The following is a 24,223-nucleotide window of genomic DNA, read 5'->3' on the forward strand; positions in this document are numbered from 1 at the left end:
CTCGCATGTACACTAAACTGTCACACACACTAACAGGCCTTTAAAATTATATCTATATTATGCTGACTATATTGCCTCATAACTATTTCTGGCTCCGAGTTCTTAGAAAATGGGGGTAAAACTGGTTTGCATTGTGTTTGTGTATATTTTTCTCCTTCCTCTGCTTTTTTTCAAAGTTGTGTTGCAATTCAGAGTTCAGTGAACCAGAGGCTGTGCAGCTATCAGAAAGGAAGGGCTACGAGAGGCCAGTCCAGCCGCTGATTATACTGCTTGCTTGCTCGTGCTCTCTCTCACTCATTCTTGCCCTCTTCCCTTTATTCTACGGGTTAAACATTTACAGACAACCTGTCAATAAATGTTCAAGCTGTTTGATTGTGTGAACTTGTAGAGGTGATGCAAACCTGTCCATTGAAAGAAATACTGCACAGAGATTGAAAATAAGTCGAGATTAAACAGCTTGTTCTCTGAAGTACATAAACAAATGTAAGGACATCAAAGTTCCTTATCGGCTCCGAAATACCTATTTGTATAATTAAAAAAAAATGGTGATAATGGAAGCATTTTTTCAGATTTGTGATATTTAGATACCAGGTATCTGGTTGAAGCTGTTTTTAAAAGACATTTTTTGCTTATATAGTTGTTTTGATGTTTAGGTGGGTGGTTTAGTAGATAGTTTGTAGATTCAGATTATAATTTGTAATCCTTCCTATTATTAATTTAAATCATATATTATGGTGCAGTTTCTAAAGGGACCCTAAAGGGTATTAAGACTTGTATGGCTTAATGTTACAGAAATGATGTCTCTTACTGATATATGAAGAAAACTCATGAAAGATTTACATTATTTATAAAAAATCCAAATCACTTTATACATATTTTGGACTATGGGGGGCATTATTATTTTTCAGTGACGTGAAGTGGTGGCACTCGGTGATCTACTGGTGCTGCCTGTTGCTATTTTTACCCAGAAAACAACTCTAAACAGCTACTGAAAGAGCTCACGGGTGGTGATGGATGTGAGTGTAGGCTTAAACCAAATCTTGTACCATCAATTTATTGATTTGACCCCAAAAGGAGTCTAAATGCCCCCAGATATCAAGTAAAATCCACATTAAGAAACTCCTTCAGTGTCTGCAGCGTCATGACAAGCATCTGTATGTTTACATCCTACCAGGATGGCATCTAGCGTTTCTTGTCTGTGCCATTTGTAAGCTCTTTCATTCGCTGTGGTCTCCTAAAAGCCTCAAAGACATCAGGACTAAAGTGGAGAGAACAAAGATGTGAGTCTTTATGAAGTTTTTTTCATCTATAGCATCTTCCCATTCTTTTCTCCTCTTTTTTATCACTTGGAAAGCAGTGAAGACTTACATCGCTTCTCTTGTTGCCCTTCGACTGAAAATTACAACCAAAAAAAAGCCACACAATGTGCGACCCCCCCACAGTCCGAAATATGTGTAAAACAATGTGGATTTTTAAATAACTTAAATCTTTCATGGGTTTTCAACTACATATTTTAGTAAGAGACATCATTTACATTATATTAAGCCATACAAGCCATACCCAGGGTTCCCTTTAAAGGAATAGTTCACCCAAAAATGTGTGAAAATTTACTCAAACTCGTGACATTCAAGATAGTAGGTGTCTTTCTTTCTTCAGTAGAACAGTAAAGATGATTTTTAGCTGAACCCATGGTCCTTGGTGATGCATAATATGCAAGTCAATGGGTGCTGTCACTTTGAGAGTCAAAAAAGCAGAAACACAAAATTAATAACTATGGCTTCTGGCGATATATTGAGGTCTTATGAAGTGAAATGACTGGTCTGTTTAAGACAATGAACATTATTTAAAACATTATTATGTGTAATCCATAGCCCTAGGCAAACAGTCAAGCTTTTGTCACATGACGTACTGTAGCCATGGTAGCAGAATCATTGAAATGCAAATCAGTGCTATAATGCAAATCATGGCAAATTAGCATATTTGATGCAAATCTAACTTAACTGAATCAAATGAAAATTGTATATGTATGTTTGCTCAAGCAAAGCAAATTTTGAAAGTCCACTCAAAACATATGTGACCCTTGTCCACAAAACCAGTCATTTTTTGAAATTGATATTTATGCAACATCTGAAAGCTGAATAAATAAGCTTTCTATTGATGTATGTATTTGTTAGGATAGGACAAAATTTAGCCGAGATACAGCTATTTGAAAATCTGAAATCTAAGAGTGCACCTTTAAAGTTGTCCAAATGAAATTCTTAGTAATGCATATAACTAATCAAAAATTAGGTTTTGATATACTTACAGTGAGAAATTCACAAAATATCTTCATGGAACATGATCTTTACTTAATATCCTAATGATTTTTGGAATAAAAGAAAAATGGATAATTTTGACCCTTACAATGCTACTTAAGATTGTTGGTCCAGGGTCACATATACAGTTTTTGACATAGACAAATTACAAAGTACATGTTATTTGGCAACATGCTTGAGCAAACTAATCAAAGATAATCGATTAGTTAATCAAGAACTAACCAACTCCCTAAGTGATGGCACCCACTGACTTGTGTGTTATGAATGACCAATAACCATGGGATCAGCTTAAAATCATCTGTAGTGTATGGTGAAGAAACAATGTTGGATGAACTATTCCATAACAAGGTTACCAGTTGATTGGCACATAAAGCCACATTATTTACTCTCCAAAGCCATTTTTTACTCACATTTGGCTCTTAGCTAACCAATATCTCATACCATTCCAGCCATTAGTTTGGTTAGTTTTTAAATGATGTGAGAAACTCATTGGATTGTTACAGATGGGTTAATACGCCTCCTGCCAACAGCACACCAGCAGCCACAGCTGGGTTGGATCGAGGCCGTTTCTTTCCAACACAGCTGTGCACTGAACTGACCAGGGCGCCCATCGCATTTGCCCTTTAAAAACCACAGTGGACCAAATCTCTCTCTCTCTCTCTGTCTGTCTTGCATACCCATTTGACAAACACACAGTTTCTCTGCCAGTCTAGTGCGGCCTTGCATCCCCTCTCTAAAAATACTATTAGCAACAAAATACAAGGATTATATAAAAGCATGAGTATAAATGTATAAATATAAAGTGCATAATGAATGTATTGATATTTGCCGTTTCAGAGTTGCAGTTTCCTCAGGGAGTGGCGAACCAGAGCAGCCGGGACGCTCTTTAAAGTGGTGCGCTGGGATGTGGGAATGTGCGCTTTTGGGCCGGAGTGCTGAGCGATGCAAGTGATTCTGGCTCTCGCTCATATAACATCACTGATCAGTCTCACTCAGGCTATACCTTTCATTTCCAGAACTTTCCACATGCATTCATAGACTGAGATATTACTGCGTTAGAAGAATAGTTCACCCAGTTTAGTCTTTTTGAGTGTTTCTGTTTATCTCTTCTCTCAGCCTTTTCCTCTCTCGTTTAGTCTTCTTGTCACGTTCTCTTATAAAGCCTTTGATTTTTTCCTCTTCTTTACTCTTCTCCAAAGTATATTTTGTCCAGGAAGGGTGTTTCTGTGAAGATAAAAGATACGTTGAGTGAAACGTAGGAGACAATAACATTAGTCATTATTATAACCTCTGATTAAATGGCAATTCCGGTAAATTGTGTTGTTCCTACAGAAGTATTAAAGCTAGCGTGATTAAGCCCCCCGCCGTTGACGTTTGAAATCTGCGAAGATCACAGAGCGATGTTTTGGTTTCAGTGCATCTGTACGCTGGTCGCTGATTGCACTTGCCTGTTTTAAATCACTACTGATGACAAATTGTGGCTGAGGTGGGACTGTTAGCACACGCTAGCGCAAGAGTACCAATGAGTTCCAGCGGCTGCATGGGAGTTGCCATTATTACTTCCTTCAGATATTAATCTTTTTGTGAACACGAAGTTTGTTCAATGAGTCTCCTCCACTTTCCTTCCTATTCTGAATTTGACTTTCAATTGTGAGTCAGCAGAGAACACCTCCACCCATATCTATATGCGGAAATAAAAGTTTGATCATTTATAGATATCCAAAAATATAAGTGGATTTTTCCACTCCTTTTAGTCGGATAGAACAATTAATATTAGCTCTGGGCAATTTTAATTTACTTGGTTATGCAGTTAATTTTAATTACAATCCAGCCAATGTCTTATTTACTACTACTACTAGACTTTATTCCTTGAATCTGTCTATTAAAACGGATAGATGCAAAAAAGAATTAAAATGCTATTATTATTTACTCACCCTTGTGACATTATAAAATCAGTCTGACCACCTTTCCTCTGTGAAACACAAAAGAAATACATGAATTTATTTTGGACAAAATTGATATTAATTTTATTGAGAATAACAGTCAAAATACTTGAAAATTGCTAAATGTATTAACATTTTTGAAAGAAGTCTCTTATGCTCTCCAAGGCTGAATTTATACCAAAAATACAATAAAAATAGGAATATTATTGAATATTAATACATTGTTAAATAATTTTTTTCTATTTAGATATATTTAAATATGTAATTTATTCCTGTGATGTTAAAGCTGAATTTTCAGCAGCATTACTCCAGACTTCATGTCACATGATCCTACAGAAATTCTAATATGCTGATTTGTAAGAAACTTTTTTATTATTATTATCGATGTTGAAAACAGTTGTGATGTTTAATATTTTCGTGGAAATTGTGATATATTTCTTTTGTAAGTGTAGCTTTGTAACTTTGTACATTTCTGTAGTTACTTTTGAGCAAACTTTTAAATGAATGTTTATTGACAGGAAAAAACGTAAGTTCAAATATACATACAACACAAGAATGTAGAGCATGGGGTAATCAATTATTGCTAAACAAAATAACTATAAATTACCAGATTAAGTGTGATCAGAGTAAATATTTCATAGTGAGAAATAAATATGCTGCAGTGTATTTGAAATACATTTATTTCATGCTAAGTGTACTACAAATACGTGTACGTATTTACAGTTTTATGTGAAAGTTTGGGAACCCCTTGCAGAATCGGAGAAAATATGAATAATTTTAACAAAATTAGAAATCATACAAAATGCATGTTTGTTTGTTTTTATTTAGTACTGTCCTGAGTAAGATATTTTACATAAAAATGTTTACATATAGTCCACAAGACCAAAAAATAGCTGAAATGATTAAAATAACCCCCCCAAAAGTTTCTTAATACTGTGTGTTGTTACCTGGATGATCTATGACTGTTTTTTTGTTTTGTGATGGATGTTCATGCATCCCTTGTTTGCTCTGGACATCTTTTGCATATTTGAATCCTTTCCAACAGTGACTGTATGGTTTTGAGATCCATCTTTTCACACTGAGGACAACTGAGGTACTCAAACACAACTATTAAAAAAAGATTCAAACATTCACTGATGCTCCAAAAGGAAACACAATGCAGTAAGAGCCAGGGGGTGAAAACTTTTGGAATTTGAAGATCAAGGTAAATTGTACTTAATTTGTCTTCCAGGAAACATGCAAGTATCTTCTGTTGCTTCCAAAATGCTGTACTAAATGGAAAAAATATATATATTTTAACAAAATAAGAAAAATTTCGTCCTCTTCATCCTGTTCAAAAGTTTTCACCCCCCGGCTCTTAATGCATCATGTTTCCTTCTGGAACATCAGTGAATGATTGAACCTCTTTTAATAGTTGTGTTTGAGTCCCTCAGTTGTCCTCAGTGTGAAAAGATGGATCTCAAAATCATACAGTCACTGCTGGAAAGGGTTCAAATATGCAAAAAATACTGGAAAACTGACAAATCTGCAGGACCTGGAGGATTTTTATGAAGAACAGTGCTCAGTTTAACTGTTCGGAACAAACAAGGGACTCATGAACAACCATCACAAAACAAAACAAAAAAAAAAGTAATTGATCATCCAGGTAACCACACACAGTATTAACTAAAAGTAACTTTTGAAGGGGGTTATTTCAATCATATCAGCTATTTTTTGGTCTTGTGCATATGTAAACATCTTTTATGCAAAATATTTTACTTAGGACAGTACTAAATAAAAAATAACATGCTTTTTGTATGATATAAGCTGGTATACTTAAAGTCTGCTAAATTGGAACAAGTAATTTTGTGTTTAATGCACTTCAGTTGTGTGGAAGTAGTTCTGAGGTCCAGCTAAAGATATGCTGAAGTATATTTGATTGTGCTAAAGTGAAACTATTGCAAATATACTTCAGGTACACTTTAAATATCTTGCATTTAAAGACAGATATTATTCAGAGATCAGACAGTTCTTATTAATTGTGACATTACACATTTTAGGCATAATACTAAGAAATGTGTATTGTGCACAAGTAGTACTCCAAATCAAGTTATGATATATTATGTTTTTTATATCAGTAAGCCTTGAGTGCTGTGTCAGTATGTTAATAGATTTGAACTGTACTTAGTATGAAATAAATGTATTTGAAATACATTACTTTTTTCACTAGGGTTAGCTAGGTGTAAATATCCTGGTCGTCCTCATCTCTGTCACTGTTTTTGTAAATCCGCTTTCTGTCCCTTACTTCCCTTTCAATCCCTTCTCCTGAAGAATGCACTGGGAAAATTTACTGTAAGGCACTGGATATATACACAAACCATGAGGACAGAAAATGTGTCATGAATCAGATTGTGGTCTTTCTTGGAAAACCCTGAATGATATAAGCTCTCTCTGAGAGTAACAAACAGTTAGTCTGCTTTAAGGTGTATGTGTGAGTGTGCATTCATCGCAGTGTGGTATTTTTGTCCATTATAGCCCTAAGTGAGCATGTCTGTGGTAAGACGGTGTTTACCTGTGGTCAGATTAGCTATACTGCAGGCCTGTGGGTCTCCCTCTGTATATAGGTGAGACAGGGAATGTGAGGGGACCTGAAGACAGACAGGGAAGAGGTTAAAATTAGCAAAAAGAACCACTATGTTGCTGTGCCGATCATAAACGGCATTTAACAGTCCAGGCGGAGATGTGGCCGTGATAATGAACTGATTCATCATCACAGCGTGTGCTAATGGCTTACTAAAGAGGGGAACTGAGACAGAGTTGTGGAATGGCAGTCTTTTAGGGAATGATGAAAGGATGTTGTAGCAATCCTCCACTAAATCATTAAACTGAGGAAATAACCAGGTACATTTAACCACTAACTGACTGTATCCTGTAGCGGTAGGCTGAGGGCCATTGCTAATGGGGTGAAAGGTGGGAATCATTCTAGGGGCCCACAGATCCAAGGAGACTCACAGTATTTCCAGTAGGATTGATGTAGGATCCAGTATAATAATCCATTTGAAGCCACATTTAAAGAATCAAGGCGAGAGGCGAGAAGTTTATGTGGTCAGCGAGTCATACTGTCAGGAAAGAAACAAAAATCTGCTCGCCATAAAAGTCAAGAAAAGAAGGAGAATGAAAACAAGCAGTATATATACACAACACAAAACCAGATTTACCTTTCAAGAAAGTTTAGTTTATCAAACAAGTCATATTAACAATAACAGACAAGAAAGGTCACTACAGGAAAGGTCAGGAAAAAAATGGCTGGGTTTACCGCTTCTTCGAATCATTTATTTCTCACATTCTTCCACAAATTGACTAAACTCAGTTGATTGCTGGACCTTATATTTGATTTCTGATTATCATATGAACACATAAGTTTATATAATTAAGCTAAAATAGCTAAGTAACATGAAAAGTCATTAAAAATGAGATCGAAGACAAAAGAAGAGAGATGAAAGAAGAAGGAAATAATCAAAAAACAGCCTCCCATATGGGGTCATATTTATATTATAATATTAACGCCCCTTAATCTGCACGTTTCCATCCTCGGCGCCGTCATTTTGTTTCCGTAAGTGACAAAGGGGTACTAGTTTTAACGCCATGGCAAAAATTTGAGCAAAGCATGCTAACTGTTCTGTCGTTGGCTGCACAGATGAGCACAGAACACTATTTAGAGTCCCAACCTCAGAGGAGACGAGAGCAATGGATTTATTTACTGTATATTACGCTGCTGCCACACAGATCTGATATAAACATGATTTCTTTCCAAGCTGTTTACCTTCACAGATATAATTGACTGTTTTTGTAACTCCTGTGTTTTTAATATTAACCTGTGTGTATTTGATAGTTTAAGTGCAATAAGACATGAAGGAAGTTAGTTTAGTACTCACATGCCGTGTGACAGACACTTTCTGTGTGTGTACTTCAAATGTGTATACTCAGAAAAGCCTGTGAAACTGATATGGTTTAAATATCATGATTTCAGCATGATAGACATGATAATCAAAACCAAACAGATGTTTTTTAGCAGAGTATCTGATTTAGGAGCTGTAAAGGCACAGCTCTATTCTGGAAAAGCAGCTCACTTGCATTTAAAGAGACATGCATGAAAACAGCGTGTTTCTGCTTTCACTCAAAATAGGCATTTTCAAAACAATAAAATAAATGATCTGTGGGGTATTTTGAGCTGAAACTTTACAGACACATTCTGGGGACACATGATACATATTGTGAAAAGGGGCATAATAGGTCTCCTTTGAAGGGGTCATCAGATGCCCATTTTCCATAAGTTATTATGATTCTTTAGTGTCTTAATGAAAAGTCTATAATATACTTTGGTTAAAAATTCTCAATGGTAGTGTAAAACAACACCCTTTTTACCTTGCCAAAATCAGCTCTGCAAAAATAATCTCTTTCTGGTCGAGGCTGCTTTAAATGCAAATGAGCTCTGCTCGCCCCGCCCCTCTCTTTTCTCTGTGGAGTGACGAGCCTGTTTACTTTAGCCGCATTTAGCCGCTAAACTTGCTAACTAGCACATTATTAGGAAAGGTGCTTGCAAAGAAACCTTATACTCACTTCTGCTGTAAGTGAAGCTGGATCATGAATGATTTGCGTGAACATAGACGGATATATGTAGATCAGGAGCCGCATTCCCTTCACAAACAAATATAATCCACTGCATCTTCAGCAGCTCAGATGTCGGGAGTAAATGATGACCACTACGTTCATTATTACATCCAGCAACACAACACCTCAATCGCTCAATTCTTGTCTAACTTACATCCCTGCTCCAGCATCAAAACATGGAGGTTGGACTGTTACAGCTGATCTGAGGTAAGACGCTCATGTCAATCAACTATCATGGGAGTGGTCGATTTGAAAAAGGGGATATTATTTTTACAGATTAATTAAAAACCACTGCATGGATTTTTATCATTATAGGGTAGATTTGTACATACACTGCCAAAACACACTTATGTTCAAACAACATGTAAAAGTGAACTTAGCATCCGATGACCCCTTTAAATAAGATCAAATACAAAAAGGAGAAGAGATGAAAGAAGGAGGAAATAATAAATAAAAAAATAATAATTAGATAAATGGGGAGAACATTCTCAAGCCAGAACATTCCCAATCTAACTCTCCCATGTGAGGTCATATTGACCCCACATATTTTAATATATGTGACCCTGGACCACAAAATTAGTCAAGTAGCACAGGTATATTTGTAGTAATAGCCAACAATACATTGTTTGGTTCAGAATGATTGATTTTCCTTTTATCCTTTTTTTATTCCTTTTTTTTCAGTATTCTGATTTGCACCTTCAGATTCCAGATTTTCAGATAGTTGTATCTCGGCCAAATATTGTCCTGTCCTAACAATACATCAATGGAAAGATTATTTATTCAGCTTTCAGGTGATGTGTATATCTCAATTTCAAAAAATTGACCCTTATGACTGGTTTTGTGATCCAGGGTCATGTATGATAATTTACTGTAATTAAAGATAGTATTTAATTTTCTTTTAAAGTCTGTGTAAAGGCAATTCAGAGAATTGTTTCTAAAAACATTATAAATGTCTTTTAGGTTTTTTTTATCATTCAATTTTGGCTGGGTGGTTAACAACATTTTTCTGTCCTGTGACAAACTTAGAACACATATTTAATATTGCTTTAAACAGACTTTATCTCACTCTCCCTTCTGCCCAATATTTTAAATAAACTATTAGGACAAAATACAAAATCACAAAAATCACAAAACCATATCACATCTTACACCAATTAGATATTGCACCCTTAAAATCATCATGTTATTTTGTTCAAAGTTTGGCTTAAATAAAAAAGAAACAAGGTAAATAAAACACAAACTAGGTGTTCAGATACAGAGACAAAAAATATGAGATAACTTCAGTTAATTTTGTAACACTGTAAAATTGGTAGAATCAGAAAATTACTCAAGCAACATTCAAACTTGCATCATCCGCATACAAGCGCCACATGTCAGAACATGTGCACTGTCCACCAGACCACATCTCCGTCTAAGCTTGTCTTAAAAAAGGTGAGGGGCCTAGAGAAATATACATTCATGAGGCCCAGACTCCCTAGCTGCAGTCCCAACGACAGCACTAATGGTTTCCTTCCAGGCCTGGGTCGTGGATTGACAGAGAGATACAAACAGACAGAAGGATAGAGCGAGAGAGACTACTGTGGGACAGATGAGAGTAAGATGCTATTCCTCCCTTCATCCATGTCAGCCTGCTGCTACTGAAGCGTAGTGTGTGCACTTGCGCACACTTTCCGCTAGCTTGTCCCCAGCTCCAAGCAAGCACCCTCTAATTAGGGCTGCGGGCAGGCCTGCAGTCTTTGAAGCTTGCAGCAGCACCACAGCAGCTCGCCACAGCCGGGGTGACAGCGGCATCCCACAGAAGATCACGAGACAAACCCGTACAACATGGACACGCAGGATCTGTTCTGTCTTTTCTTCACCGTTCCCCCTTGCGTCGTTGCGCAATACTGTATCTCTCACCTTTCTGTCCTTTCTGTCCTCTGTTTTTCTCCAGCGCTTACCTTTGTTCTTTCATTTTTTTTCATCTATAGCTGGTAGCACCACCTTTCAGAACAAAGATTTCAGTAATAGATCTGTAAGTTTCTTGAAGATCAATCCAGGCTTAGGCCGCTCGAACGATCACTTTAAAGTGCACAAACACTCACGAGTACAAATAAACGAGCTTGACAGCTTCTGACATAATATCGGATTTAATTTCCCACTCACTGAGACTCATTTGTACTCTTGCCTTTTACCTCGGTCTTGCCTCTCGGCAAAAATTGAGGCCTAAAATCCAGCCGTTTTTGCTTGTGGGCTCTATGTCAATACTGGGCACTGAATGTTGATGTTTACCTTCATTTTAGCTGTTTAATCATATTGTCACAGCCTATTTAAAGGAAACAGGCTGTTAGCCAGTACACAGCTGGCAAGGGCAGCAGCGGTATAGTAAAATATAAATATAATAAGAACGTTTTTGAGCTGGTGAATCCATTCTGAGCAGTGAAACATCACCACAGTGACCACAGCTGTGGCATGCGTGCAGGAAAAAAGCAGCCCAGGCCTCTGAAGCCTGAGAGAAGAACCCAGTAGAACCAATAAACAGGCAGAAATGTGCAGCATGTGCCCTACTTCATTTTAAACGCTGCCATTAGCATGGATCCCTCCACAGCTATCGGTTACGCAAAACAACGCTGGTCATCATCATCGGAATGATCACTACTAAGTATAACGTTATCAGTATCCTTGTGAATCACAAACAGCTTTGACTTCTTTTGGGTTCTTTAAGGATAGGCCACAATCTTAGTGACATCTTAAACTAATTTCTGATGCTCAAATGCACAACATTTGATTTAGACTTCAAAACATACTGCATTAGTTAAATAACTAAAGTTATTCGAGAAACACTGAAACTCACCTTTCATCTCATCATCTTATATATTTAGCTAAGAGTAAAGGTCACCACAGTCATGGAGGTGAGTGAGGTTTCAGCTCATCCGTGGAAAAAAAAAAAAAAAAAAAGAGGCGGTTTCAGGTCGGTTATGAAGGTAAAGAGAAACATAGAGGGGGGAGGTCCCACAGGCTGCTATTGATGCATTGAGTTATTCAGGGCTCTTGACTTTAGGCCTCAATTACAGCCATTTGGCAGGAGCACTAACGTGTGGAGACGCGGCTGTGGCGAGTCCGGTCCACACTGCCCGACCCTGTGCTTGTCCCCTGGGCAGTGCTTTGTTTTTTTAGCAGGCGGCTAGCTCAGGCTGCTTTTAGCCTCTGCTTTTATACATCTCTGGTATTATTTTTTCCCTGCTTGCTCCAGCTGTGACTGCCCCAACCACTCCTCGTGCTCCACTGCATGTGGAGGAATGGAGTAATCGGACATTGACGCTGCACAGCTCTCTGCATGCATGAATGAATTCAGTGACATCTTCTGTCTCTTGTCCAATCAAAACAGAGGCCTCTAGAGACTTCAGAAGTGAAGCTGGGATTCAGGTGCCCTTAGCTGAAGTCGTGTCCCAAATGATGTAGTATTGTGCACATAAACTACACAACATCTCATTTAGTATTTTAGAAGGGTTATATTATTGTGGCGCAGAACAGCGTAAATATTTGCAAAATGGGACAAACCTTTCACTCTGAGACAGTACCTTTAAAGGAACTTCTTTGTACCGTATTTACCCTAAAAGGTTCATGGTAGTACCTTAAGAGAACTCTAAGGCAGGGGTCTCCAAACGCGGTTCTGGAAGGCCGGTGTCCAATCCTAATTAATCACACCTGAACCAACTAATCACAGTCTTACTAGGCATGCTAGAAAGAGATTTTCAACTTGGGTCACATGTGCCTTGATAACCAATCACATTACAGCCTTGACGTCACTGAATTTCAGTCAGAGCTGTGCGACACTCAAAAGCAGTTTTTACGGATACCATAGGAATGAATGGGAAGTGCCGTAAGATGAATCCCACCTGTCGCAAAAAGTCTGTGATTTATCTTATAAAATGGCTTTTTTTTTGTGTAAACTCCAGTGTAAAACATATTGAAGATTAGCCAATAGGTTGACGATTCATTACATGATTAGCTGTTTCCTCTAAAAAGCTGTTAATTCAGCATAATGAAGCCTCTTCTCCATTGACATCCATTAAAAAGAACGGCCTCTAGTCTCCTTTCCCAAGCCATTATGCTTTTTTGGCTAAAGGTTGCAGGCTTGCCTTCTTTTGGCTTTGTGCTAGAAGCTTCCAGGCAGGTGTATAGAGCTAAACTCCCTGCAAAAAAAAACGTGTATTATACCCCCGGGAACGCAATTTTTATCGGGGGGACCTCCCTCAAAATGTGATTCTCTTGAGCTAGTTTTGAGTAGCAACTGGGTAGGTTTTGTTGTGAAAACCTGGCATCCCTGATATGCACCGTTTAGGGCAGAGTTCTCCAATCCTGCTCCAGTAGAGCCAAAAGGTCTTGCAGAGTTTAGATCCAACCTGCTCCAATACACTCACCTGGAAGTTTCTAGCATCCCTTGATTAGCTGGTTTAGGTGTGTTTAATTACGATTGGACCTAGGAGTGGTTTTCTGGAAGCAGGACTGCACACCCCTGTTTTAGGGGTTGATAAGTTACAAAGGTTGTACCTTTAAGGGTACTGCCCTTGTGACAAGCTGTTTTACCACTAAAAGTACAATTTTTGCATTTTTCTAAAAGTGTTAAATTGTGAAACTGTCTTTGGTTTCCGCCCAAATTAGCGGACTATGGAGGCTGTTGAGATCCTACAAGGTTTATCATGCAGTTCAAGGGCGCTGCCCCTCTTTCCCCTGAGGCTGTTAGGGACAGCAGGAAGCGGTGAGGGAAAAAAAGCTGCTATTACCTTGAGGGGAGTGGAAGAGCGGCTCACAGAACACCGAATCCCACCACAATCCACAAGAACGCCATTCCGAAGAACGAAAACAACTAAAAACAGAGTTGTTTACCAGTTAATAGTGGAGAAACACCAAGTTGCCCATGCTCTTTCTCTCTCTCTCTCTCTTTCTCCTCCTCCCCCTCGGCACTCACTCTCCCTGTCCCTCCTGCACACCCTTTGTTGGTTAGTTCCGTGGGTAGCCCTGGTGCCCATGTGAGAACCCAGCAGACCCAGTTCACTCACCCCACTGACAGCAGATGAAAGGCTCCCTGGCTGGCATTATTTGAAAGGCACCCATCTCCCTCTGTTTTGGCCCGGGTGTCCTCTTATTTCACAGGGCAAATTAATAACTCTGCTACATCAATGGACTCTCACTAAAAGAGCCTGGGTTGGCGTCTGAACCACTGCCATCGCCCGGTTGACGGGGAACAGCCGCTGCTGTGTTGCCTTTAAGGACGTGGGCTCTTTTCTTGAGGGCAGAAGGGATTTCTGACTGGATCTGACCACTTCTGAGGCATTGTCAACAGCCAAGTTCAATAGGCAGGCCTGCAAGGAGCCATGTCTTTATTTACGTCCATCAAAGGGAAGAGGACATGCTCAGTGGGATCCACACGCTCTGTAATTGTGTCTCTGTGATCTCCAGAGTCAAGATGCAAAAATTTGAAAACAAGCTCATCCGTTGCATTCCATCTATGCACGCTGGTATTGCTTAAAACGTACCTGGTTCCCATGAGGAACCATCAATCTGTGGAAGGTGAGCTAGTGGAAGTCTTGACAAAAAGTTCTTCAAGACTCCAGTGACTGTAACTCATGAAGTGCTTGTTTCTTATTAAGAATATATTTAGATTAATGATCCAGATACAGGGCGGCACGGTGGCTCAGTGGGTAGCACTGTCGCCACACAGCCTGGGACTCCCGGCAGAGCAATGAGGCCTTTCTGTGGGGAGTTTCTCGCTGTGTTGGCATGGGTTTCCTCTGGATGCTCCAGTTTCCCCTACAATCTAAAGAGACGCAGGTCAACTGAAGAGCCAAAAATGCCAATAGATGAGTGAATGTGTGTATGCCTATGTGTGTTAGCCCACTGATGGACTGTGATCCTACATGGGAGAAGCGGTTTGCAGAATGGATGGATGGGTCCAGTTAAGATAGAAAACAGGAGTACAATATAAACAGCCATTAAAAGACTTTTAAACAACCAATACAGAATAAAAATTAAATGATTTATTAGAGAAACAATGGGTCGTGATAGTAAGAATGAGGAATGGGTGACCTGTACCAAATGGTCAAAGTGAGAGTGAGTTTGATTGAAAGAGTGACAGTAGTGTTTTCCTCATCCGCTCAATTACTCTCTTTTACTCCTTGTTCCAAATGAGGACATGCCAACCCCCAAACCTAAAATACTTTGATATTTACAGACGTAAATAATAAAAAAATAAATCAACACCAAACACCATGTCTGTTAAATTTGCTTTTGAAATGGGCACAAAACCACTAGCCCCTTTCCGGCAAATATTTGCGGAGCTAATTTGGAAGACTTGGGTCTGTTTCCTTTCCCTCATTTAAAGAGAAAGTGAACAGAGTTTGAGTGTCGTGGATATATCTGTTCTTAAGGTGCTGACCGCTGGCTACCTCCACACAGTCATGACTTGTGTAAGTGGAGCGTCTTCTCTCAGTGCTGTAGAATAGAGCTGCTCCTGTGTAACGGTCTTCCAAGCTATACGGTCCCAGCGTCTTTACCAGCTTCATCTTCAATTAGAACAGTGAACCCCTCATGCAGGTCCCACCACAGCCCATTACCTCAGCACAGGCCTGCACACACTGGAGCTCTGTCTCTTAATATCTGATACAAATAAGATCTATTGAGCAACTGATCTATCAGCAAGGCTCAGTGCAGATAAGGATGCCCAAGATAATACAAATGAGAACTATTTTTGTCATGATTTTTAAAGTCACGAATATTGAGAGTTATTCCATTTGACATGAAAAAGCTTTCTTACTATTTACTACACCACACTGGATTTGATCTGGCTGGACAAATATTATTTGAAAACAACATTGCTTTGCTGCTTATTTTTAGATAACCTTTCCAAACTGCTTATGCAAACAACACTTTAAAAAAAAAAAGCTTATTTCTAGACACCACTTTTATGTATTATTGCATAACTTTAAAAAAAAAAATCACTTGTCTTTGACTAATAAGCAACGTCGTTACACCTGTCACCAAAAAGGAACGGTTTAAACAAACGGGCGTTTCTGATCAATAAGTGATCAATCATTCAAACGAACGCGCCAGGTTGTAGTCTAGCGTGTTTCCTTTAGCGTATCAATGTTATAAACAGGTAGGGGAGGGCAAGAGTCGCTCACGTTTGTTTGAGGAGCAGCCAGACTCGTTCTCTATTCGTGGATCTATGAATGGGAGAGTCTGAGTCCACAGTTCTTCCCCGAGACTTGTGTTTGCCCAGCCAGGCGCTGTGAAGCGTTAAAGGGAGCCGGTGGGTATACGACGCACCCAATGTGACCCATGGGGAGGAGTGGCAGGCAGGGATAGAGAGGGGCAAAAAACTGGCAGGGTGCGGTCTCAGTTCGCCGGCAACTCAGATCACTTGACGTGCGCCAAAGGACGTGCTCATTCAAAGACAGCAGCCGCAGCAGTCTCTCCGAGTCTGACAGCTCTCTCCCAGTGTGCGTCGGAGTCACCCTGTATCTCTGTCTTCTAGAATCTGTTAGATAAATAAATGGACTTGCCTGCTCGCTCTCATTTCGGTGATTTTCTCGAGAGACCAGCGTTTCGCATTCTATGGGCACTGAACACTTGGTATCACTGGATCTTTTCTCCGGCGTCTCTCCATGACAGCCTCTGCGTAAAGCGACTTTTACGCACGGACGATGGCGAGGATAAGGCTGATAAAGAAGTAGAGGTTTTGTCCTCCCCATCTTTTACCCCGTGGGGGGGAATAAGGATCTTCCGGGGGGTAGTTTCTCATTGAACGGCGAGCTGTGCCACCGTACCACTCCGTGTCGGAGTGCCCAGCGGGTTGGGGTGGAATGCGTCTCCCCGTGGTGTTTGGGCTCCTCGTCGGCTGCGCCCTGATTTTCGCACCTGTTAACGAGGGCTGTGGGCCGGGGAGGGGACATGGGAAAAGGCGGCCTCCAAAGAAACTGACACCCCTTAATTACAAGCAGTTTAGTCCAAATGTAGCCGAAAAGACACTGGGAGCCAGTGGGAGACACGAGGGCAAGATCACCAGGACCTCGGAGCGCTTTAAAGAGCTCACACCGAACTACAACCCCGATATCCTGTTCAAAGATGAGGAGAACACAGGTGCGGATCGACTCATGACGCAGGTGAGCGACACTTGGATAATGCAGCTCGAATGAATTCAATTATCTGCCCATTAGAAACACACTCAGTGGCTTTGATTCGATTGCGAGCACATTAGACCTGTTGCTCAGCGGTGTGCCCTTTGCTCAGTCCCACCGACGCGCTTTCATCGATCTTCGCAGCTTTCAGAGGAATTGATTGCTGACAGCGGGTTGCCTCTTAAAATCGTTTAATAATAAATCTTCATCGATAGCTCTCGGGTTCGGCACAGAACCTTGTGTTCTTAAAAAGCATAAGTTTGGGTTCTTGAGTTTGGCAGTATGGTTCTATGGGGGATTTTAAAAAAAGGTGTTACGTTGCAGCTCAAATCAACACATTGGTTTCTGAGTTCTTTAAAGCAGAAAACAGATTGTTTACGAAGTGACTAGAGAATATGACGTTCTTACGATGTTTCTCTGTGGAACTTACAGGTTTCTCAATCAAGGGAAATCTAGGAGCTGTCAAATACTTTTTAATATGGTCATGTGCTTTCTGTGTAAAGTGTAAATAATTCACTTTTACGCAGTGGATCTACATAACAGTGATTGTTTTGTATTCTAAACGATGTAAACATATCTTTTGATGTACTACGTTATCAAAAAAAATAAAGAATATAAAATAACCACATTCAGCGTTAAAAATCAACGTTAATGGTAGCTATAAAACGTTTTGACTTATTAGTCATAAACGGAAATAGCTTCAAAAATAAGTAAACTTTCCGTTTAGTGTGTGGTAACAATTTATTTATTTAAATTTAATTAATTTATTTAAACAATTTATAAATAAATCATAAATGACTCATGAACCTGAACTTATGACTCGTACTTCCGTTGCAAATAATGAAACCGATATTGCATTAAATTGTGGTTTGTTACAGTATATCTATGCGTTGGCAATGAACGCTTGTTTCCATGCCGAAATATGAATTTGCTGTTAAAAGCAAATTTGCCTTGTGTATTCTAAAGGGTGGTGAATGTGGTTAGGTTAAATAAGTAAAAGTGAATCACTCAACATTCTGGACACATTTTGTACCTTGGTCGTTGAAAAATACCTGTGGGATGGTAAAAATAAGTCAGTATATATTTGTGGGTTCAAGCATCACTCCGTTCTCCTCATGATTCAATAATTTGTCATTATGTAATGTTTTAGGTGGGTGCTTTTGAAAACAAACTCTAAAGGCATTAAAGAGAGGTGCCTGGGTTAAACACAAAAAACTAAGGCATATTGTATAGCATGTTAAAAACATGGAAAAACGCATTGCAAAAACTATTTTAGTTAATTAATATAGGAACAAGTGCTAATTTGTTTAGGAAAGCAAAACTAATTGTTGGAAAGTCTACAGTTGAAGACAAAACAGGGTAAGTGATACTGATTTCTAAAATGTCACTTAATTCAAAGTGATCAAATCATCTTTATATAAACAAGAATTAGAGATTTAGCCTGTTCATTTATTTTGCATATAACTTGTAGTGTTGCAGGACTCTTTGAAGTATCATTTTCAGATCTTCATTTCATATTTTTACCACAACAACAGAATTCAGTGTCATTTGCCCACTGAGCACTGTACGTCCAAACGACGTCATTTCAACGTCTTTGTCGGAATATAGACATGATCTGCACGTCGGGTGGACGTCTCATGTTTGTTGGGTGCATCAAATCTGCCCGTCTTTTGTCTTGCCCTGTGATGCAGGGTTTTTTGTGTGTGCAAGTGTGTGTCTGCTTTGCCCTTTGGAGTTATAACTTGTCTTGTTTGCGTATTTCTCGCAAAATTCCAGTAAATGCAGGCCATCATCTTCCACGTGTGTAACCCAGGGCTAAACATCTTTCCTTGTTGCGTTCACAGCGCTGTAAAGATAAGCTGAACTCTCTGGCTATCTCTGTGATGAACATGTGGCCCGGGGTGAAGCTCAGGGTGACCGAGGGTTGGGATGAAGACGGCAATCACTTTGAAGATTCGCTGCATTACGAAGGAAGAGCTGTCGATATCACCACCTCTGATCGAGACCGCAATAAATACGGCATGTTGGCACGTCTAGCAGTGGAGGCTGGATTCGATTGGGTCTACTATGAGTCCAAATCCTACATCCACTGCAGCGTCAAATCAGGTAGGACTGAGAGTCAATACACTCCTAAAAATAAAGGCTCCAAAGGAGTTCCATTTTTGGTTTCTTTTAGTGAACAGTTCTTAAATGAACCATTTTGAAGAACGTTTTAAAGATCTAAAGAACCTTTTCTGCATTTGAAAGTTTCCATGGATGTTCAGGGTTCTTGTTCAGGAACCATCGATACCAATAAAGAATCTTTATATGACTTGTTTATTTACAATACACCTATATATAACTATATCAAATGTGTAACATTCAGCCAAGGACTTTGTTCATTTAACTTCAATAATAGTTGAGCCATACTCATTTAACTAGTGCTTCCCATCCAAATGGATAAAATTGGAATATAATTATGATTTTAAAACCAGGTTTATGAGGCATGGTAAAAACTGTCCAGTGTGATCTCTCAGTGTGATGTTTAAAGAGACTTCAGACTGAAAGGTTTACATGCGTTCACCGTGCAGTTAAATTAGGTGTGTCCTATTGTGGTGAAGATGGTCATTTCTCATTAACTTGGGTGAGATAAGTGCTAGACCTGGAATGAAGGTAACAACAGGTAACAGACCACATCATTAAACCTTAAACACCTGCCTCTATACCTGAGTCACCAGAGACCAAATTATTGGCCAGACAAGCAGAAAGTAAAAGTGCAACCATTCAGTGTTTTATTGTCTTGTCTACTGACCTGCATTTTCTTTTTTTTGGATACTAAAAATTACCTTTTGCGCACAGGATGTTTGTGTACTCATTGAAGATGGATTGAAATAATAATTTCATTTAACACACATCCTACATAATGGGAACAACAAAAAAGTTTTTTAAAACTGTGCCAACAAAACTACTTATACTTATTTCTGCAAAGTGACCCTGGACCACAAAACCAGTCTTAGGTAGCACAGGTATATTTGTAGCAGTAGCCAAAAATACATTGTATGGGTCAAAATTATTGATTTTTCTTTTATGTCCGAAAGTCTTTAGGATATTAAGTAAAGATCATGTTCCATGAAGATATTTGATTAATAATATACATTACTAAGAACTTCACTTGAACACTTTAAAGGCGATTTCTCAATATTTAGATTTTTTGCACCCTCAGATTCCAGATTTTCAAACCATACATCAATGGAAAGCTTATTTATTCAGCTTTCAGATGATGTATAAATCTCAATTTCCAAAGATTGACCCTTATGACTGGTTTTTTGGTCCAGGGTCACAAATGTTTTGGATAATTTGTTTATCTTATCACCTAGCTACCAATAAAAATCCATGACTTTATAACTTACTTACCTTTAATCAGTTCCTCAGAATTCATCAGATCTTCCTGCATAGACAGAACAGATCTGTAGATTTGGATTGGGTTTGGCTACTAGAAATAGTGTCTGTAGAGTATTTCACCACTTCTAGCGAGGAATGAGACCTGTGTGTGGACATATTTGAGGCCCTTCTGTTATCTTTCTGATAGAGCATGCAAACACAAGCAAGACCTGTTGTCTACTTCTGCTTTATCAAAGTCCTCTATAGGTGTGTTCTTCAACTGGCTTCTTCAGGCACTTAGTTCGATATAAAATAAAAAAGACTCTAAAGAAGATTCAGTATAACTCGAATATAAACAGTCTTGAATTTGAAGCTCTGTTTTTCTTTTTATGCACTTCCGCACACATACAGTACATGTAGAAGTGCATATGTGTGTATGTAAGAGAGAGAGAGAGAGAGAGAGAGAATGTGCCTTAAGAAGTAGGTCTGGCTGCTAAAGTGCTGTGAGATGATTAACCAACTCCTTTGTTTTCCAGACGGCAACTCTGTTGTCCCCTTTTCTCAGATCTCTTATCTCAGCCTGTCTTATCACCTGGCCTTGGTACTTACCTTTCCCAAATATTTGTGTAGGACTCAACGGAGACTTGGGACTTACTCTGGTTTTCATAGCGCATACGTCGCTCAAGACCCCAGTCACTTCTGTTGGACAGAAGTCACAGGGAGCCAAGATTGAATCAAGTGGTTATTTATTAGCTTTTATTGCATTTTTACCCGCTGACTAGAGTCGTGCAAAAAAACTAATTAGCTTGAAGGATGGCGCTAGAAATGTTTGCCACATTATTTTGCCACCGCAACTTTCAGTTTGATTGGATTTTTATGGGTTTACAATGAGAGCGGGAGTGTGTTTGTGCTTGGGTGTGTGTGTTTTAAAGATTGAAGATTAATCCGAGGTGCCGTTTGAACAATCCAAACCTAAGCTTTAATAAACACACAACCTTTGGAATTATTTTAGGCTACTGTGCACATCAAGAAGCGAGAATGAACAACTTTCTTGTTCATTTCTTATTATATTCTCTCTGTTTCTCTTTCAGAGCACTCTGTAGCTGCAAAAACCGGCGGTTGTTTTCCCGCATCGGCTCTTGTCACCGTTGAAGACGGAAGCGTGAAGACTATGGACAGCTTACGGCCTGGAGACAAAGTACTTGCTTCGTCAGAGAGCGACGGAAGTGGGCCGCTCATCTACAGCGAAATCATCGCCTTCCTCGACCGCGATCCCTCCGCAAAGAAGCAGTTCTATGTCATCGAGACGGACTCGGGTGCTAAACTGAGCTTGACAGCGGCCCATCTCCTGTTTGTGTCTGAAGGGAACTGCTCAGGGCCTGCAGAGCTGAAGTCTGTATTTGCTAGTGACGTGCTGCCAGGTCAGTGTGTGGTGTCCACACGAGGAGCAGGACAGCGGGGACATTTGTCCCGGGTCACTAGGATCCAAATGCAGGAGGACAAAGGGGTGTTTGCGCCGCTTACCCGCCACGGCACGGTGGTGGTCAATGGTGTTGTTTCCTCTTGCTACGCGGCCGTGGACCAGCAGTGGCTGGCTCATTGGGCTTTCGGCCCACTCAGGGTACTTTATAGCTGGGGAGGGACAGTTGGACATCAGGCTGTGGGGATACACTGGTATTCATCACTCCTGCACTGGGTTGGGACTCGCGTGCTGGATCCAACACACTTCCATCCCTGGAGCATGATGGACAACGATAGATGAAATAAAGGTTTTGGAAGGACCTAAAAGAAGACGAAGTATGTAAAGTCCTGAATATGAAGAACACATTCATTTGTGACCCTGAATAGACTTTAAAAGACTATGCTGTTCTGTGGGTCGAGCCTTATTTGAGGACATTGGACGTGATGAAATTGATCTTTAGAACCCATATTTAACACTTTCAGATGGGTTTTCTATACTGCCTACACTGGAACATTATCACAAGTATATCAAGACGCGCACACTTCCGTTCGGATATCTCTTATTCAGTCTCTTTCTCTCTTATACACACATACACGTTGATTAAACATATCGTTATAACCGTACTAAAGATGAATTTGCTTTAAACTCAGGTATGCAGTGACTCAAGCAGACCAACGCGGCCTGATAAGGTTCGAGACGGAGGAGGAAGTTCGGTTAGAAAAGAAATGAGAGTACACACAAACACACCCATAGAAACGTACACTTTATAACTGGGTTAAGGCCTTTATAACATCACTTTGAGGTCCAGAGCGGTTCATGATAACATTCGTATGGTCAGTTACATGTTTCTCACTGTAAACGTAGAGGTGTCTGTCCCAACGTAATCAAGTATTTAATGGTCACATTGTACACTGTATTTCTCCATCTAGCATACATAAGGGTGTCGAGTACTTTTATGAAGGCTTCATTCGAAATTAAAGAGTTTACTCTGTGCAATGTGTAGCAATGTTTATGCCAGTTTATGTAGTCCTTATGTGTGCTTTATGCAGTAATACTCAGTTTCCCATAGAACTTACTGTATTTATCTGTTTTGTGGCATTATTTACATTTTACTTAAAGATGTCAGAAATTATATAATATTTGTAAAACTATTTAAAGATCTATTTTTCAGAATTAAAGATTATGGAAATATCTGCCTTTGTCTTTCTTTACAGACTTTGTCTCTTGACAAACTTTCTATGTTTTCAGAACTTCATGCTAAAATGTATGCAGTTGGTTCCAGAAGTATTTTTCATCCATCCATTTTTTTCAATATGGATTTTAAAAGACTTAATTATGGCATTGAAAGCCATGAACCAGATCAACCAGCTATGGGGTGAATCGCAACATCACAAATCTTTATTTGAAGCACCAAAGGTATTTGAAAATTGGACATAAGGACAAAGGTACAAACTGTGTACTGGATTTAATAAGGGAAAGAACTACAATCCCATGAAGCATTCCGAATTACATAAATTAAAAAATGTTGGTAAAATTAAACTATTGACTTCAAAGCTGTTAATTATAGCTATGAAAATAATATATTTAAAATTTAAAAATAATATATATATATATATATATATATATATATTTATATATAAATAGTTAAGTATTTTGAGAGTAGGTAGACCAGCTTGATTGTTGATTTGCAGTGATTCATCTGGTGGATGTCCTCTGCAAGCTCTTTTGCTGTAATTTGCTTTTTTGCTCTCTCATTGGTGGATATTTCTGCACGGTATCATGGGTAATGTAGTTTTTCCACTACAAAAAAAAAGCATCTATGGGTCGACCAATACATGTTTTTCAGAGCCGATGCTGATACCGATTATCACAGATCAAGTTGCCCGTTAGCCGATATTTTGAACCGATATATATGTCTGGTGTAAAAATGAAAATGTCAAAATTTAAAATAACAAGGGCTCTGACAAAAATTTTCTTTAAATGCTTTTAAATTATTTTATCGGTAAATTTGTTTTGTAAATGACCGATACCGATAACCATAAAAATGCTTTAAGGCACAATGTGTACGATTTTTTCCAAAAACCACTAGAACAGTGTTATATATTTTGCTGAATTGTGTACTTACATTATCCCAAATGTTTCCAATAATGTTTAAAGCCAGAGAAATAAGCAATTTTAATTAGCATAATGGGCCGTGTCATTGTGTCGACTGCCAATGACGTTGTACCCTCGAGTTCCAAAGACACTTTAATATGTTACAGTGATCTTAAAACAGGTCTTCTTTAAAGGGTTAGTTCACCCAAAAATGAAAATTAGCTTATGATTTACTCACCC

At 39.1% G+C, this 24,223-nt stretch overlaps 1 protein-coding gene and 1 long non-coding RNA gene across 2 annotated transcripts; one reads left to right on the top strand and one right to left on the bottom strand.

Moving 5' to 3' along the window:
• Positions 1-3,082: 3,082 nt before the first annotated feature.
• Positions 3,083-6,885, bottom strand: LOC127171329 (uncharacterized). The gene is made up of 3 exons (XR_007828499.1): positions 6,810-6,885; positions 4,250-4,287; positions 3,083-3,539 (listed from the first exon to the last, which is right to left on the bottom strand). It is a non-coding gene; the product is annotated as an uncharacterized LOC127171329 (long non-coding RNA).
• A 9,139-nt stretch (positions 6,886-16,024) lies between these two features.
• Positions 16,025-23,009, top strand: ihha (Indian hedgehog signaling molecule a). The gene is made up of 3 exons (XM_051119907.1): positions 16,025-17,052; positions 18,912-19,173; positions 21,519-23,009. The coding sequence occupies exons 1-3, from the start codon at positions 16,753-16,755 to the stop codon at positions 22,187-22,189; spliced, it is 1,233 nt and encodes a 410-aa protein (XP_050975864.1). The 5' UTR covers positions 16,025-16,752; the 3' UTR covers positions 22,190-23,009.
• Positions 23,010-24,223: the final 1,214 nt, after the last annotated feature.

This window comes from Labeo rohita, chromosome 9 (assembly GCF_022985175.1).
Source record: "Labeo rohita strain BAU-BD-2019 chromosome 9, IGBB_LRoh.1.0, whole genome shotgun sequence".
In the NCBI taxonomy this organism is placed as follows: domain Eukaryota; kingdom Metazoa; phylum Chordata; class Actinopteri; order Cypriniformes; family Cyprinidae; genus Labeo; species Labeo rohita.

Bases quoted from the DNA above. Each gene is read 5' to 3' on its own strand.
- ihha (XM_051119907.1), top strand. From the start codon at position 16,753: ATGCGTCTCCCCGTGGTGTTTGGGCTCCTCGTCGGCTGCGCCCTGATT. The intron at 17,053-18,911 runs GTGAGCGACACT...TTGCGTTCACAG, and splicing joins CGGATCGACTCATGACGCAG to CGCTGTAAAGATAAGCTGAA. The intron at 19,174-21,518 runs GTAGGACTGAGA...TTTCTCTTTCAG, and splicing joins CCACTGCAGCGTCAAATCAG to AGCACTCTGTAGCTGCAAAA.